The sequence below is a fragment of the Somniosus microcephalus genome, chromosome 2, assembly GCF_052327205.1.
Source record: "Somniosus microcephalus isolate GS21.2 chromosome 2, FLI_Smic_1.0, whole genome shotgun sequence".
NCBI lineage: Eukaryota > Metazoa > Chordata > Chondrichthyes > Squaliformes > Somniosidae > Somniosus > Somniosus microcephalus.
This window is the reverse complement of record NC_140988.1, coordinates 16,031,217-16,047,276: the sequence shown is the minus strand read 5'-3', so window position 1 is coordinate 16,047,276 and position 16,060 is coordinate 16,031,217. Positions and strand designations below refer to the sequence as shown.

The 16,060-nt window shown below is 48.4% G+C and overlaps 1 protein-coding gene across 6 annotated transcripts in view; it reads right to left on the bottom strand.

The window, feature by feature from the left end:
- The window catches only part of fam13a (family with sequence similarity 13 member A), a 255,988-nt gene that overhangs the window by 205,255 nt on the left and 34,673 nt on the right, over nucleotides 1–16,060 (bottom strand). For all 6 annotated transcript variants that reach the window (XM_086006667.1, XM_086006678.1, XM_086006641.1 and 3 more), the window contains one exon: nucleotides 12,277–12,486. In XM_086006667.1, coding sequence (XP_085862793.1) covers nucleotides 12,277–12,486 — 210 coding nt within the window. The remainder of the gene's footprint in view (nucleotides 1–12,276; nucleotides 12,487–16,060) is intronic.

Below are 16,060 nucleotides of genomic sequence, written 5' to 3'. Positions count from 1 at the left end.
CTCATCCGAAAGACGGCACCTCCGACAGTGCAGCGCTCCCTCAGCACTGCACTGGAGTGTCAGCCTAGAATTTTAGGCTCAAGTCTCTGGAGTGGGACTTGAACCCACAACCTTCTAACTCAGAATGCAGAGTTTACAGGAAGAAAATAGCGAGAAAATAACAGGGGAACCAGCAGAGTTTGTATACGATCACATTTAAAAGGAGGTCTGTTTGAGCCACTGAAAGACAAGCAGACATTTTTATTCAGAACAAGACACATCATCTCCAGTGTATTTTGTTCCATGGCAATACTGCGGCTTCGCAGTCTGTCAGCATCGTCTGCGTATTGTAGTAACATTCAAACGCAATAGACTAAACCTAGAACACTACAAAGGAGCCACTAAATATGCGATCAAGTATTTATTATTTTCCCACTGCCTTAAGAGACACAGTTATCATCTGACTTGATGCTAATCGCGCCTGGCTTTGAAACCGCCCAGACCCTGGAAGGTCAGCTGGTGCAATGGCCCCATTTCAAACTCCATATGACCACATTTTATAGCTCCCAAAACTTGTAAGCCTTAGTCAAAATAGCTTCTCCCGACTGGGCAAGAATGTGCACAAGGTTTAGACAAGGCACAGCGACGAAGTGGGAAGATACCGATGGTGCCGTGTTCATTGTAAACATGAACACTGTTCCACTCAGTCCTCACAACTACTGCCAGGCAGCTGGGAGGCACTTGAAGTAGTGAGAGAAGACAAGCTGGTAACTGAACTGTAAAGATAAGAGTGGGACTAATGGGACAGCTCTTGTATTATCCTTCAACCAACATCACTAAAAACAGATTATCTGGTCATTATCACATTGCTGTTTGTGGGAGCTTGCTGTGCGCAAATTGGCTGCCGCGTTTCCCACGTTACAACAGTGACTGCGCTTCAAAAGTACTTCATTGGCTGTAAAGCGCTTTGGGACATCGTGAAAAGTGTGAGATAAATGCGAGTCTTTCTTTTAGGAGCTACAGTTCCGGGGGCAGCTCGTGTTTCGAGTGTAGTTGGGTCCCGAGGAGAATGTTTAAGCTGGAAGTTGTTGAGTAATTCATGCTGGGTGAGGTCAGATTTTCTCAGCTAATTTTGGACGGGCATCAGTCGAGGAGTGAGCCTGGCCCCGGTGATGCCTTTCTTCCCCGTGCCAGGTCCGGAGCCTGCCTGGGGATGAATGCCTCCGGGAGCCGGATAGGGGAAAAGGACCGCCGGGAGATTTTTGTTGTTGTTGTTTGTTTGGTCGGAAAATCCCCGGCCAATCTGCACGCCTTGCAAAAGTGATCCCAAAGCAGAAATCGGCGGAAACCTCGATGGTACCAAATGGGCAGTCTCTCCGCAGCTCAACTCACCCAGCTCATGTCATGGCTAACGCCAATGGCAATTGACCCTAACGACGAGATGGGAAAGGGGCAGTATAATGGATTCATTAAGGGGCGGCTGCAAGGTGCCTCCTTGATTTTAAGAACATAAGGACATAAGAAATAGGAGCAGGAGTCGGCCATCCGGTCCCTCGAGCCTGCTCCGCCATTCAATAAGATCATGGTTGATCTTCGACCTCAACTCCACTTTCCCGCCTGATCCCCATATCCCTCGATTCCTCGAGAGTCCAACATTCTATCGATCCCAGTCTTGAATATACTCAACGACTGAGCATCAACAGCCCTCTGGGGTACAGAATTCCAAAGATTCACAACATTTTGAATGAAGAAATTTCTCCTCATCTCAGTCCTAAATGGCCAACTCCTTATCCTGAGACTATGACAACAACAACAACAAATTGTATTTATATAGCGCCTTTAACGTAGTAAAACATCCCAAGGCGCTTCACAACACAGGAGCATTATAAAACAAAATTTGACACCGAGCCACATAAGGAGAAATTAGGGCAGATGAAAGAGGTAGGTTTTAAGGAGCGTCTTAAAGGAGGAAAGAGAGGTAGAGAGGCGGAGAGGTTTAGGCAGGGATGGTTGAGCGATTAAAATCAGGGATGCTCTAGTTCTAGACTCTCAATTTTATTGAATACATATCTTGCTTTAGCCATGGGATGTGGAATGCAATTGAGTGTTTACTCTACAATAAAATAACTGAAGTGACTTAGCCCGAACAAGGAATCAATTTACAAAAAGACTAGATGATAGCAAGACTTGATAACATTTTAAATTATATGCATTATGGCTGTGCAATTTAACATTACAACGCTGGACAGTAAAATTAAGATAATTCCGTTATCTAAATCACTCCAGAAGTTCTTTATTGTTTAAATCAATCCAAATTCGTCAGACACTGATCCTGTCCTCCAAAACCTCTTTCCCGTCCAAACTCCAACCAGACAAAAACAATGGGCCGACTTCAAACTGAAGATATGATTTTGGTATCCCTGATATATAAATACAGACAACCCCTCATCCCACCACCAACAAAAAAACCTGTGGAGACTAGCAGTCGAGGACTTTAAAGATTAGAGATTTTTTATTTTATTTTAATTTTGGCTCAAGTCAATTTATGTTGGCGACGCTGATCAGTTGTTTTGTTCCGTCTTGCACAAGGTCACCGGTTTAATATCTGGCACCCAACCGAGGCTTCTCTACATAACAACACGATGATGCTTTGGTTGACGTTAGCACAGTGATAGAGGGCAGAAGACAAAGCAATATTGTCACCAAAAAAAATGAAATGATTGAGTGTAAACAATTCAAAGCAGATTCCACCCCCCCCCCACCCCACCCCGCCCCCTCCAAATGATACTTCGTTAACCAAACTTGGAATTAACCCTTACGGTACCACTGACTTCAACTTGAACAAAATGCTCCAAAGTTACAAACACAGTGGAGTGAAGCACTGACTGCGCGAGGGGGGTCATTTTTTTGTCTCGCTGCTGCCTCGCTGGAGCTCAAAGACGCTTCAAAAAACGGCTGCAAAGGGAGAGGCGCCGGCTGGGGACCCAGATTGCAGAGGCCGATCCCACCAATTTCCATTCCGATTTGCGAGCGGGCATGAATCCGGAGGGCCGGGCTCCCGCCGGAGCCTCGCGCGTGCAAGGGTCGAGTGATGGCACTCGGAGCCCGGGGTCATTGTCATCTTATCGCCCCCCCCCGCCTGACCACCGCCGCTTCCTGCTTTCCCCCCGCCCGCCACGGGTAGTGTGAGGCAGGAGACGGCCATTTGGAGCAACAGGTGGCAGCCTGGGCCCAGTGTTGGAACCTTCGCCTCGGAGTCAGAGGGTTGGGGGTTCAACCCCACTCCAGAGACTTGAGCGCATAATCCCGGCTGACCCTTCACTGCAGGGCTGAGGGAGCGCTATCGTTATGGCTGTTAAACATCGCTGCCCTCTTATTATTTTCAATGATGCAGTGAGTTATTTTATAATGTTGCAATTAACCTTTTTTTGTATTTTACACTGTGAAAATTTTGGTTAAATAATCCAATGCATGTTGCTGTGTTGGTCAGTTTGGTTCAGTCAGTAGCACCCTTGCCTCTGAGTCAGAAGGTTGAGGGTTCAAGACGCACTACAGAGAAATGAGCCCCATAATCTAGGCTGACAATCCCAGTGCAGTACTGAGGGAGCGCTGCACTATCGGAGGTGCCATCTTTCGGATGAGACGTTAAACCGAGGCCCCATCTTTGAACGTAAAAGATTGGGAGAAGGGGAAGTGCAACGAGACCTGGGTGTCCTTGTGCACCAGTTGCTGAAGGTAAGCATGCAGGTGCAGCAGGCGGTTAAGTAGGCAAATGGTATGTTGGCCTTCGTAGCGAGAGGATTCGTGTACAGGAGCAAGGATGTCTTGCTGCAGTTGTACAGGGCCTTGGTCAGACCACACCTTGAGTATTGTGTGCAGTTTTGGTCGCCTTATCTGAGGAAGGATGTTCTTGCCACGGAGGGAGTGCAGCGAAGATTCACCAGACTGATACCTGGGATGGCAGGAATGACGTATGAGGAGAGATTGGGTCGATTGGGCTTGTATTCGCTGGAGTTTAGAAGAATGAGAGGGGATTTCATTGAAACTTATAAAATTCTAACAGGACTAGACAGACTAGATGCAGGAAGGGTGTTCCTGATGGCGGGGGAGTCCTGAACCAGGGGTCACAGTCTAAGGAGTAAGCCATTTAGGACAGAGATGAGGAGGAATTTCTTCACCCAGAGAGTGGTGAACCTGTGGAATTCTCTACCACAGAAGGCAGTAGAGGCCAATTCATTAAATATATTCAAGAAGGAGTTGGATATATTTCTTAAGGCTAAAGGGATCAAGGGATATGGGGAGAAAGCAGGGACAGGGTACTGAATTTGGATGATCAGCCATGATCTCAATAAATGGCAGAACAGGCTCGAGGGGCCGAATGGCCTACTCCTGCTCCTATCTTCTATGTTTCTACGACACTATTCGAAGAAGAGCAGGGGAGAGCTCCCTGGTGTTGTGGCCAACATTTATCCCTCAACCAACATGTAAAAAGAGATTAATTGGCCATTATCTCATTGCTGTTTGTGGGACCTGCCTGTGTGCCAATTAGCAGCCGTGTTTCCTACAGTGACTACACTTCAAAAGTACTTCATTGGCTGTAAAGCGCTTTGGGACGTCCTGAGGTTGTGAAAGGCGATATATAAATGCAAGTATTTCTTTATATATATTCAAAAAGGAGTTAGATATATTTCTTAAGGCTAAAGGGATCAAGGGATATGGGGAGAAGGCAGGTACAGGGTACTGAGTTTGGATGATCAGCCATGATCTCATTGAATGGCGGAGCAGGCTCGAGGGGCCGAATGGCCTACTCCTGCTCCTATCTTCTATGTTTCTTTCTTTCACAACACTGATTTGTCTCCAAATTGGAACAGTCGGGGGGGTCATACTGTATCCCAGATCCCCTAATTTCCAAAGGAGACTTTCCCAAGGCCAGTGTGGGCATACACCAAGATCTCTGCACAATGGCTTAGGATGGGACCAGAGTATGAGCAGAATTAACTTTGACTTATTTCAAGTTACGGTACGGTAGCATAGTGGTTGTTACTGGACTGGTAATCCAGAGGCCTGGACTAATGATCCGGAGACGTGAGTTCAAATCCCACCACAGTAGCTGGGGAATTTAAATTCAGTTAATTAAATAAATTTGGAATTAAAAAGCTAGTGTCAGTAATGGTGACCATGAAGACTACCGGATTGTTGGAAACATCCAACTGGTTCACTACTGTCCTTTAGGGAAGGAAATCTGCTGTCCTTACCTGGTCTGGCCTGTATGTGACTCCAGACCCACAGCAAAGTGATTTAACTGCCCCTCTGAAATGGCCAAGCAAACCGCACAGTACCTTCACCACACAGACTGCAGCGGTTCAAGAAGGTGGCTCACCACCAACCCTCTCAAGGGCAATTAGGGATGGGCAATAAATGCTGGCCTTGCCAGTGACGCCCACATCCCATGAATGAATAAATAAATTAAATAAAAGTTGACCCTGACTTGCTCAGGAATAAATGGGTGGTGAAATACATCCCACAACACAATACTCTTGGAAGACACTTGATAACTCACGGTTGTTTGTCTTGTTGCTAACCAAATCTCAGGCAAACCCAAGAGTATTGTGTTGTGGAATTTATTTCGCCACCCATTTATTCCTGAGCAAGTCAGAGTCAACTTGACCTAAGTCAGAGATTTGTTTAGCGACAAAACAAACAACTGCTAAAATATGCAGTGCCTTCCATTCTCTGTATCCAACACCAAGGTCCCTATAAATATCATCAGAAAGATACTTTCATTTCAACAGGGAAGAATGTTGGGACAGGTAAATTTTCATGTATTCTTACTTCCTGAGAAAAGAAACTCTGACATAACCTTGGGCATAATTTTTGGATGGGGTCTGAAGATGGCCTATCTCATTATCAACTCAATCTGGCTACTATCCAAGCAGGCACCAAGGTAGCCACAAGCCTTTCTTGGCCAACTCACCATCTTCAAGAGCCAGGCCCTCAAAGGGGCGCTGTCTTTGTTCCCAAGATGTGGGCAAAGCTACATTCATTGCACATTCCTAGTGGACCTTCTTCAGGAGATTGCTTGTGCAACTCCATGACTTGCACCAATAGTCAAGGACATAGAAGATAGGAGCAGGAGTAGGCCATTCGGCCCCTCGAGCCTGCTCCGCCATTCAATGCGATCATGGCTGATCATCCAACTTCAGTACCCGGTCCCTGCTTTCTCCCCATACCCCTTGATCCATTTAGCCTTAAGAAATATATCCAACTCCTTCTTGAATATATTTAATGAATTGGCCTCTACTGCCTTCTGTGGTAGAGAATTCCACAGGTTCACCACTCTCTGGGTGAAGAAATTCCTCCTAATTTCTGTCCTAAATGGCTTACCCCTTATCCTTAGACGTAGTGTAGGACATGAGTCATGTGTGGGCCAAACCAGGGGGTGACAGGTTCCCCCCCTCTGAAGAACATTGATGAAGAAGCTGATTTTTTTTTGTTGGCGTACATGCCCACCAGGATTATTTAAATGAGGGGACCTCCCCGCCCCCTGACTTCAGAGAGTTTGACGGGCATAATGGGAGCAGTTCCCAGTGAGCCAATCCTGGCACTTACATCAGGGTCAAAGGCCGGCACGTTTTCGGCCCCTATTTTTAATGAGACTTCTTTCTTGCTTCTATCCCTCTTACAGGGGTCACCGGCCTGTCCACCTTGCGGCCGGAAGGATGGAGCTCACCCCCTTCAGGTTTCTCTTCCCCACCCAGTGTTCGTTTCTCTCCCACAGCGAGGCAAAGACCAAGAACCTGCTCCCTGACACGTGTTTTGAGCCCAGCAACTCAACAGGAGGGAGGAATCATCCCATGTGCTGCATTATGGCATTTGTAGACATGGATGTGATTGGGAAAAGCCTGCGAAGTAGATGAAACCCGGATGTGCCAAGCCCGAGTCTTTTCATGAGGGTGGAACCTTTTAAAGAAAGAAAGACTTGCATTTCTGTAGCGCCTTTCACAATCACCGGACGTCTCAAAGCGCTTTACAGCCAATGAGGTACTTTTTGAAGTGTAGTAACTGTTGTAATGTGGGAAACGCGGCAGCCAATTTGCGCACAGCAAGCTCCCACAAACAGCAATGTGATAATGACCAGATAATCTGTTTTAGTGATGTTGATTGAGGGATAAACATTGGCCCAGGACACCAGGGATAACTCCCCTGCTCTTCTTATAAATAGTGCCGTGGGATCCTTTACGTCCACCTGAGAGGGCAGACGGGGACTCGGTTTAACGTCTCATCCGAAAGACGGCACCTCTGACAGTGCAGCACTCCCTCAGCACTGCACTGGAGTGTCAGCCTAGATTTTTGTGCTCAAGTCTCTGGAGTGGGACTTGAACCCACGACCTTCTGACTCAGAGGTGAGGATGCTGCCAACTGAGCCACAGCTGACACAGATACTCTGCTGGGCTCAGAAAAATGATTTGCAGGTTCCTTCCTTGAATTATTTTTCTAAGTTACCTTATCTTCGGGGGCTCCCCCACAGTGGCGGAACATCTGTCCACTCCAAGCACGGTTCCCCGTGTCCGACAGTGCGGGGACTCCCAATGCTGCGAGTTCCTACTTCCTAGGCCTCAGTGGGACTTTGGGTGAGTGCGAAGGCTGTTGCACCAAAGCTGCTGGATGGATCAAGTGGGCCCCACTGTGGGGGAGTAACTTAGAAAAAAAACTAAAGCAAGGGACCAGACAAATCATTTTTCTGACCACTTGATGCTGAGCCCAGCAGAGTATGTGGAGTCAGGGGAACGCCACTCAATCTTGAATACAGGTGTTGGGCATCCTCACCACTAGAGGACACTCACCTGCCCCAGGAGGCTGCAAATTGTGTTATCGATGGCCAGGCCAGGCCGGGCTCGGCTCAGCTGGGCTAGGGGAGGGAGTAGGTTTTTTTTTGGGGGGGCCCCCCTGTCCCTGCAGAATCCTTCCCCCAAACCCCGAGCCTGCTCGCTCCAAATCAGTGGCCTTGTTGGGGCTCGGTCACAAAACATAGTCCGAAGGAAAATCCCGCACAAGGTCTCGGCCTAGTTTGCGGCCCTTAGCAACGGCTGGATTGTGCTGGCCCCAATTAGTTTTAAGGCTTAGAACAGGTTGGAAGATAGAAACAAAAGCGAGGTAGAGATAAGCTGATGTAATGTAGTGACTTGCAAAAGATTAAGCCGTGCCTGCATAGAGCACTAAATATTGTCTTGCCCAATACTGTGGTTGCTAGGGGAGCAGTTGTCATTTAATTATGAGTTTCTGGAAACAGTTGTTAGTATTTAAACACTTGGCCAGCAAAAGGAACAGAAATAGTTGAGGGAATGGTCAATTTGCCAATATTTGTTATGATTGGCCGAGATGCTGAATAAACCTGCGTTGAATACAAGGGACTAATGTGATGAATCAGCCCGGTCGCTCAAGAAGAACCGAGGGGGGGGGGGGGGGTGGCCTGCGGGTAGCGGGTGACCCGCGGGAAAGGAAGGTCAAGGTGTGCTCTTGGAGGGACCGACCTCATGAGAACCTCCCGCTGTGGGTCCCACTTGTTTTGGACCGTCGCCCAAGGACGGGGAGGACATCCTCCTGTGTTAAAAGAGGAGTGTTGCACGTCTGAGGAGTAATGCATTTTTTCCACCGCTATTATGTTGCCATAACATTTGGACTGCTTTGACAAGGAGTTGTGAAGCCGCTGCTATCAACATGTCCTCCTTGGGTCTCGCTCATGTATTGCTAGCTTTCCAGGAATTGTCCAACACGGGGACACTGCACGTAGCTTACTGCAGAAGCACTTAATAGGCTCGTTTGGTGTTTGGTGATTTTTGTGCGGCTGTAACCTACTGGGACACTTGCTCAGCGATGTTCCCTCTGATTTCTTTTCGTGCACGGTCTCTTTGAATTTGCCGTACCTTTTCCAGCGGCCACAGCTGGCGAGCGGCTTGCTCGGGTCCTCCCGATCGATGCGCAGCCGGGGAACGTTGTGCTTTCGCCTTGAAAATTCCTACTGTCTTTTGGGAGGGCGTGTTCCAGATTTCCACTACCCTCTGTCTGAAAACGTGCGCTCTGGTTTCACTCCTTAATGGCCTCGCTCTAACTTTAAGATTGTGTGCGCCCCCCGCCCCCCCATTCTGGAATTCCCTCACAAGAGGAAATAATTTCTCCGCCTCTACCCTGTCGAAGCCCCTTTATCGTTTTAAACACCTCTCCCCTCAACCCTCGAAACTCAGGGGAATACGACCCCAAGTTTATGAAACCTGTCCTCGTAGTTTAACCCCTTAATCCCCGTTGTCATTCCCGGTGAATCTGCGCTGTACCCCTTTCCGAGGCCAAAGTGTCCTTCCTGAGGTGCGGTGCCCAGAACCGAATGCAGTCGCTCCAGACGCCATCTGACTACCTCAGAACCCCTAGTGCAGAATGTTAAATCTGCTTGGCATTTTTGAAACCAGAGTTCTTTATAGCTTCAAACCCCAGTCAACAAAAACACTGGCCCAATCAATAGTGTGGACCACCACCCCCCCCCCCCCGCTTGTTCAACGTTTAAAATCGCTTAAGTTGTTAGGAGCAATCCACAGGCATTGCTGATAGATCCTGTAAAAAAAAGTTAATGGACCATACATGCAGTTGCTTGACGTCTGTGCGGCGCATTTCAGATAAACCCCCCACCTCTATTCCCTCATTAAAAATCGGCGTGTCCTCCCAGCTTTCCAAGAAATGTCAACAGCGCCAATGAGATTTTCAGTGTTAATTCTGTCCCGATCTGGCAGCACCTGCCCCGTCATGTTTGAAGTCGGAGTTTCCCGCATTACAGCAGTGACTACACTCCAAAAGTACTTCATTGGTTGTCAAGCGCTCTGAGACGTCCGGTGGTCGTGAACGGCGCTCTATAAATGCAAGTCTTTCTTGTAGTGTGACAGTCTCCGACACAGGGAAACTTTAAGAGCTGCGTGTAGTTGCAGCTTCTGGCCACCAGATGACACCGTGGAGCAATGGAGCATTTTTACAGGGGCTGAAAGGGTTAAGTATGAGGACAGGTTGCATAGACTGGGCTTGGATTCCCTTGAGTCGAGAAGATTAAGAGGTGATCGAATTGGGGTGTTTAAGGTGATTAAAAGAGTTGATAAGGTAGATCGAGAGAAACTATTTCCTCTGATGGGGGAGTCCCGAACAAAGGGGCATAACCTGAAAATTAGAGCCAGGCCGTTCAAGGGGTGATGTCAGGAAGCACTTCACACAAAGATATTGGCCCAGAAATTCGGGTCTCCACGGGTGAGTACGCACGGGGTACTCACCCGTAGGCCCAATGGAAGTGCCGGTTTCCTACATGCACTGCGCATGCACGGGAAACCGGCACTTCCGTTCCCCTGAACGAAGGGGTTCAGAGTTCGAACGCGCGCGCAGGAGAGGCTGCGCGTGTGCATTGAACTTACGTTTTTTTTGCAGGTTTTCCCGGGAGGTTAAGTCTCCAGAAGTTAGACATATAAAAAGCAGTCGCTTTTTACAAGGTAAGTGGTGAATTAATTAAAACTAAAACATTTTTTCCACAGGTTTATTATTTTTAAATATTTTAAAGAAAGATAAGTTTATTGTTAGCCCCGTTAGAAAATAAAATTATTTTTTTCAAAAATTTAAATTGTTTAATAGTTATTTCATGTAATTTATAGTTTATTTAAAAAATGTGATTTAAAAAAAAAATTATTTGAAGATTTAGTGATGTTTTGGGGCTTATAGTATTTATAAGTTTGACAGCCCTTCCTGTCAAACTTATGAATGGAGCATTCCCTGCTACCATTGGCTCTCCATGGCCCACGTGATCCCAGGGGACGCATCGAACTAACTGCGCCCCTGGGATACGCAAGCACTGCGCGCCGGCAGTTGGAGGAGGCCCAGGATCGGAATTCCACGCGGGCCCACAGCACAACGGGCCGGCGCGCTAGGTAAGTGCAGGTCGGAGGCTTGCACCCGCGGGAAGCCCCCGACCCGAATTTCTGGGCCATTAAAGGGAACAAATATGGTAGATCGAGAGAAACTATTTCCACTGGTTAGGGAGTCTAGGACTAGGGGGCAGAGTCTTAAAATTAGAGCCAGACCTTTCAGGAGTGAAGTTAGGAAACATTTCTTCACACAAAGGGTGGTAGAAGTTTGGAACTCTCTTCTGCAAATGGCAATTGATGCTAGATCCATTGTTAATTTTAAATTGGAGATTGATAGCTTTTTGTTAACCAAAAGTATTAAGGGATATGGGGCAAAGGCGAGTATATGGAGTTAGGTCACAGATCAGCCATGATCTCACTGAATGGCGGAACAGGCTCGAGGGGCTGAATGACCTCCTGTTCCTACATGTAGTGGAAATCTGGAACACTCTCCCCCAAAAAGCTGTTGCAGCTGGGGGTCAATTGAAAATTTCAAAACTGAGATTGATAGATTTTTGTTAGGCAAGGTTATTAAGGGTTACGGAACCAAGGTGGGTAAGATGGAGTTAAGATACAGATTTAATTGAATGGTGGAACAGGCTCGAGGGGCTGAATGGCCCGCTCCTCTTCCTATGCATGTAGTTGCAGGCTCTGGCCACCGAATGGCACTGTGGAGCAGCGTAGCGCGGAAGAGTTCATGTCCTCAGTCTCAGCTCAACCAGCTCCACATTGGGTTTTTACAGGTGCCCACTCCCCCGCCAAGGGCTGCCTGGACTCCACCTCCGCCCATCGGTTTCTCTGCAGCCCTGGTTTCCCGCCACCACTGGGAGAAGCTGCCTTAAAGGGGCAGGCCGGGTCAGCAATAAACATGGCGCCGGTGCGTCACACGCCGGGGAGCAGCGCCATGGGAGCTCTATGGTTATAAGAGTCAATTTTTGTGAGGGGGTCGGGGGGGGTGGCGGGGTACGGACCAGATTCACATCCACCCCACCCCCCACCTTCCACCATTAAAACTATCACAGGAGCAGCTGGGAGTGCCAGGATTGGGACGCGCTGCCCTCCATGCCAGGATATCTGATCCACAATCCCGTCCAGCCGGGAGCTCCAAAGTCATAAAATCTGTGCAAGGGGTCCATTTTATTTCCCTGTAACTATCCAAAATTTGATTTTACCCGCTATGTCAATATTGTTAATTCTCACACCCCCCGTCTTCGCTCCACCCTGGAGTGAATCAGGATTGATCCTTGTGCGGGATCCACTCCTCCATTATGAGCACCACCAATGCCGCGCCCATTACGGGTGCCAAACACCTGCGTTGCCCGTTCTCTCGTTCTTCCCCCCTGCCCATGACGCGGGGGCGAGGACCACTTACCCTGATACAGCTGCATAAACTGCGCGTGCAGCCTGGAGACGATCAGGGCGTCCGGGAGCTCCCGCAGGAACAGCTTGAGGAGACTGGCGACCGAGCAGACGTCCGCCTCCCGGGCGAGGTCCGGCTTCCCCCCGCGGTCGTACCTCTGCCGCAGTCGCTCCACCACCCTCACGTTCCCGTTCACTCGGAAAAGCCCTTCTTGGTCCAGTCCTACCAGGGAAAAGCCACCACAGGTTCGGAGTTAAAACGTGCGATGCCTCTTTTGAGTCGCGCCCGTCAATTCTACACAAAGACTACGCATCAACTATCTTCTGTAAACTGAAGCGTGTTCCCTACATTACAACAATGACTACACTTCATTGGCTGTAAAGTGCTTTGGGACATCATGAAAGGTGCTACATAAATGCAAATTCTTTCTTTCTCTTTCTGACTCCCTGTGAGCCACACCCCAGAAGATCTGCTGGTATAAATGTCTTGTGTGTCTGGTGTGGGGTCTCTGTCCCACACTTCATCATCTCACTCTTGCCATGATCTTATTGAATGGCGGAGCAGGCTCCAAGGGCCCAATGGCTTAGTCATAGAGTGGTCATAGAGTTATACAGCACAGAAAGAGGCCCTTCGGCCTATCGTGTCCACGCCAGCCATCAAGCCCTGTCTATTCTAATCCCATTTTCCAGCACTTGGTCCGTAGCCTTGTATGCTATGGCGTTTCAAGTGCTCATCTAAAATGCTTCTTGAATGTTGTGAGGGTTCCTGCCTCTACCACCCTTTCAGGCAGTGAGTTCCAGATTCCAACTACCCTCTGGGTGAAAAAGTTTTTCCTCAAATCCCCTCTAAACCTCCTGCCCCTTACCTTGAAACTATGCCCCCTAGTTATTGACCCCTCTACTAAGGGGAAAAGTTCCTTTCTATCTACCCTATCTATGCCCCTCATAATTTTGTACACCTCAATCAGGTCCCCCCTCAGCCTTCTCTGCTCTAAGGAAAACAACCCCAGCTTGTCCAGTCACTCTTCATAGCTGAAGCGATCCAGCCCAGGTGAATCTCCTCTGCACCCTCTCCAATGCAATCACATCCCTCCTATAGTGTGGCGACCAGAACTGCACACAGTATTCCAGCTGTGGCCTAACTAGCACTTTGTACAGCTCCATCATAACCTCCCTGCTCTTGTATTCTATGCCTCGGCTAATGAAGGCAAGTATCCCATATGCATTTTTAACCACCTTATCCACCTGTCCTGCTGCCTTCAGGGATCTATGTACAGGAAACTCTCGATTTACCGGCACCTAAATAACCGGAAATCTCTGTTAACCGGCAAAATTCAGGAGTAGGTTCAGGTAAGTTTTACTTCATATTAGTGGCCGTTCCTGGATCTGTGGCCGTGTAACCGGGGTTCCTGCACCTGTTGCTATGCAACAGGGAAGCCTGGATTTGTTGCTGTGTACGGGGCTCTCATACCTTTTACTATACCTCTCTGTAATCCGGACTTTTTGATAAACCGGCACCACGCCGGTCCCGTCGGTGCCGGATAAAAAAGAGTTTCCTGTACATGCACACCAAGGACCCTCTGATCCTCTGTCCTTCCTTTCTATCTACTCTATCTATGCCCCTCATAATTTTGTACACCTCAATCAGGTCCCCCCTCAGCCTTCTCTGCTCTAAGGCCTACTCCTGCTCCTATTTCTTAGGTTCTTAGGCATCATACCTGTGTAGCAGGCTTCCGACATCGTGCTTGTCTACAGGCACATTCCCAGCAACTGATTGGCTCAAAGTTCAGACCCATTAAAAAGCGTCAGCGAATCACAGCCGAGGAGGCGGGGAAATAAAAATCAAAACAAAAAAACGAGGCAAGTGGCTGGAAAAGGAGGAACTTCTGAGGACGCATGTGAGCAAAGAATCACAACACGAGACGTCAGCGAAACGTACCAATTAAAGAAATAAATAGATGGCTCGATTAAGTCGCTCTGCTATTTCTTGAAAATCTTTTCACCTGCCAAGCTTTGATTCTCACAAGCTGAGAAACTTAATACTGTAAATAAGGCCTAACAAAAACAAACAAATTCGTAAGACAATGAGTGAGCTTATCCATACAGCACAGGAGGCCATTCGGCCCATCGTGTCTGTGCCGGCTCTTTGAAAGAGCTATTCAATTAGTCTCACTCCCCCTGCCCTTTCCTCACAGCCCTGCAATTTTTTTTTCCTTTTCAAGTATTTATCCAATTCCCTTTTTGAAAGTTACTGTTGAATCTGCTTCCACCGCCCTTTCAGGCAGTGCATTCCAGGTCACAACAACTCACTGCTTAAAATAATTCTCATGACCCCTCTGTTTTCTCTGCCAATTATCTTAATTCTATGTCTTCTGGTTACCGAGGAGGAGGCCAGGACTTACTAAAACCCTCGCCAACGCCGGCCAATTTTCCATTCTCGTGGGTGGTGCATCCACAGAAAGTGCCTTTGCTCCACCCAACAGCTGAGGAAACGGCCGTGAGACGGTGCTCACAGTGAATGAAGGAAGCATGACCCTAAGCAGTTGTTGGCGACAGTTCATCCAGTGAGCAGCTGAACCAGGCAGTCGGAGGCGGCCTCAGGATCCATCTGTGCCGATCTCAAGTGAGCTGGCGGTAGGGACGTTACAACTGGCCTCGGTGTCCGGGGGTCCTGGGCGGAAAAGAATCGCTCAACGTTCCCACTCCGGAAAACCATCCAATGATGCCCGCTGGGAGCACAAAATCCTAGTGGTTATGGTCCTGGACAACCCAGAGCTTGCGGGCTGGATTTTCATTGAGAAGCCGGGTAGGAGGCGGGACTACAACCTTCGGGGTTGTAGTCCCACCTCCATCGAGTTGCAGCCAACCCACGCGATTTTGACTTGATTGACCTTGTTGAGCCGCCCAGCGGGCACAGCAGGCCAATTAAGGGCCACCCGGCAACAGGTGACGTCACAGGTTGATATTTCATCTGTCAAGACCTTTTGACAGATGAAATATCAGCATTTGCCAGCTGTTTGAAGCTGTCAAACACTGACAATCTGTACACTAAGTTAATTCCTTCCTCTCAGGCTGATTTAGAGATCTCCCCAGAACAGAAAGCTGAATGCTGCAACTTTTGACAGATCGCGGCCATTCTGCTTTCTGTGCCGGTGAGATGAGGGACTCCCGAGACCTGAAGGAAGGAAGGCTGTAAAGGTAAGTAAAACTTATTTAAACACTTTACACACACCAAACACACTTACCTCTCTTACATCTCGACCCCTCCAAGCCCTTCAGCCCGACGGCCCGCCTCGCTAACTTGGCGTGGTTTGGAGCCGTCGGGAATCCCACACTTCGCCAATGAAAATAGGGATTAGGCTAAAAACTGCCTGTTAACAGGCAGTTAATTGGCACTAATCCCCTTCCTGACTCGGGGAGGTGGGTCCCAGCGCGGGTCAGGTATCCGCCTCCTTTGAAACTGGCATGGAGGCGGGTTGGGGGCGGGATGGGTTCGTGCCCCCCAATTTCGGGATTTTAACCCCCCACACGCCTCTAATCCCGCCTCCACGGCCCAATGAAAATTCTGCCCTGCGAGTTCAAAACTGATCCAACCGGTCAAACTGAATTCAACAAATCTGATCGTTTCATTTAATCTTACAGCACAGAAGGAGGCCATTCGGCCCATCGTGCCTGTGCCGGCTCTTTGAAAGAGCGATCCAATTAGTCCCACTCCCCCTGCTCTTTCCCCATAGCCCTGCAAATGTTTCCTTTTCAAGTATTTATTCAATTCTCTTTTGAAAGTTATTATTGAATCT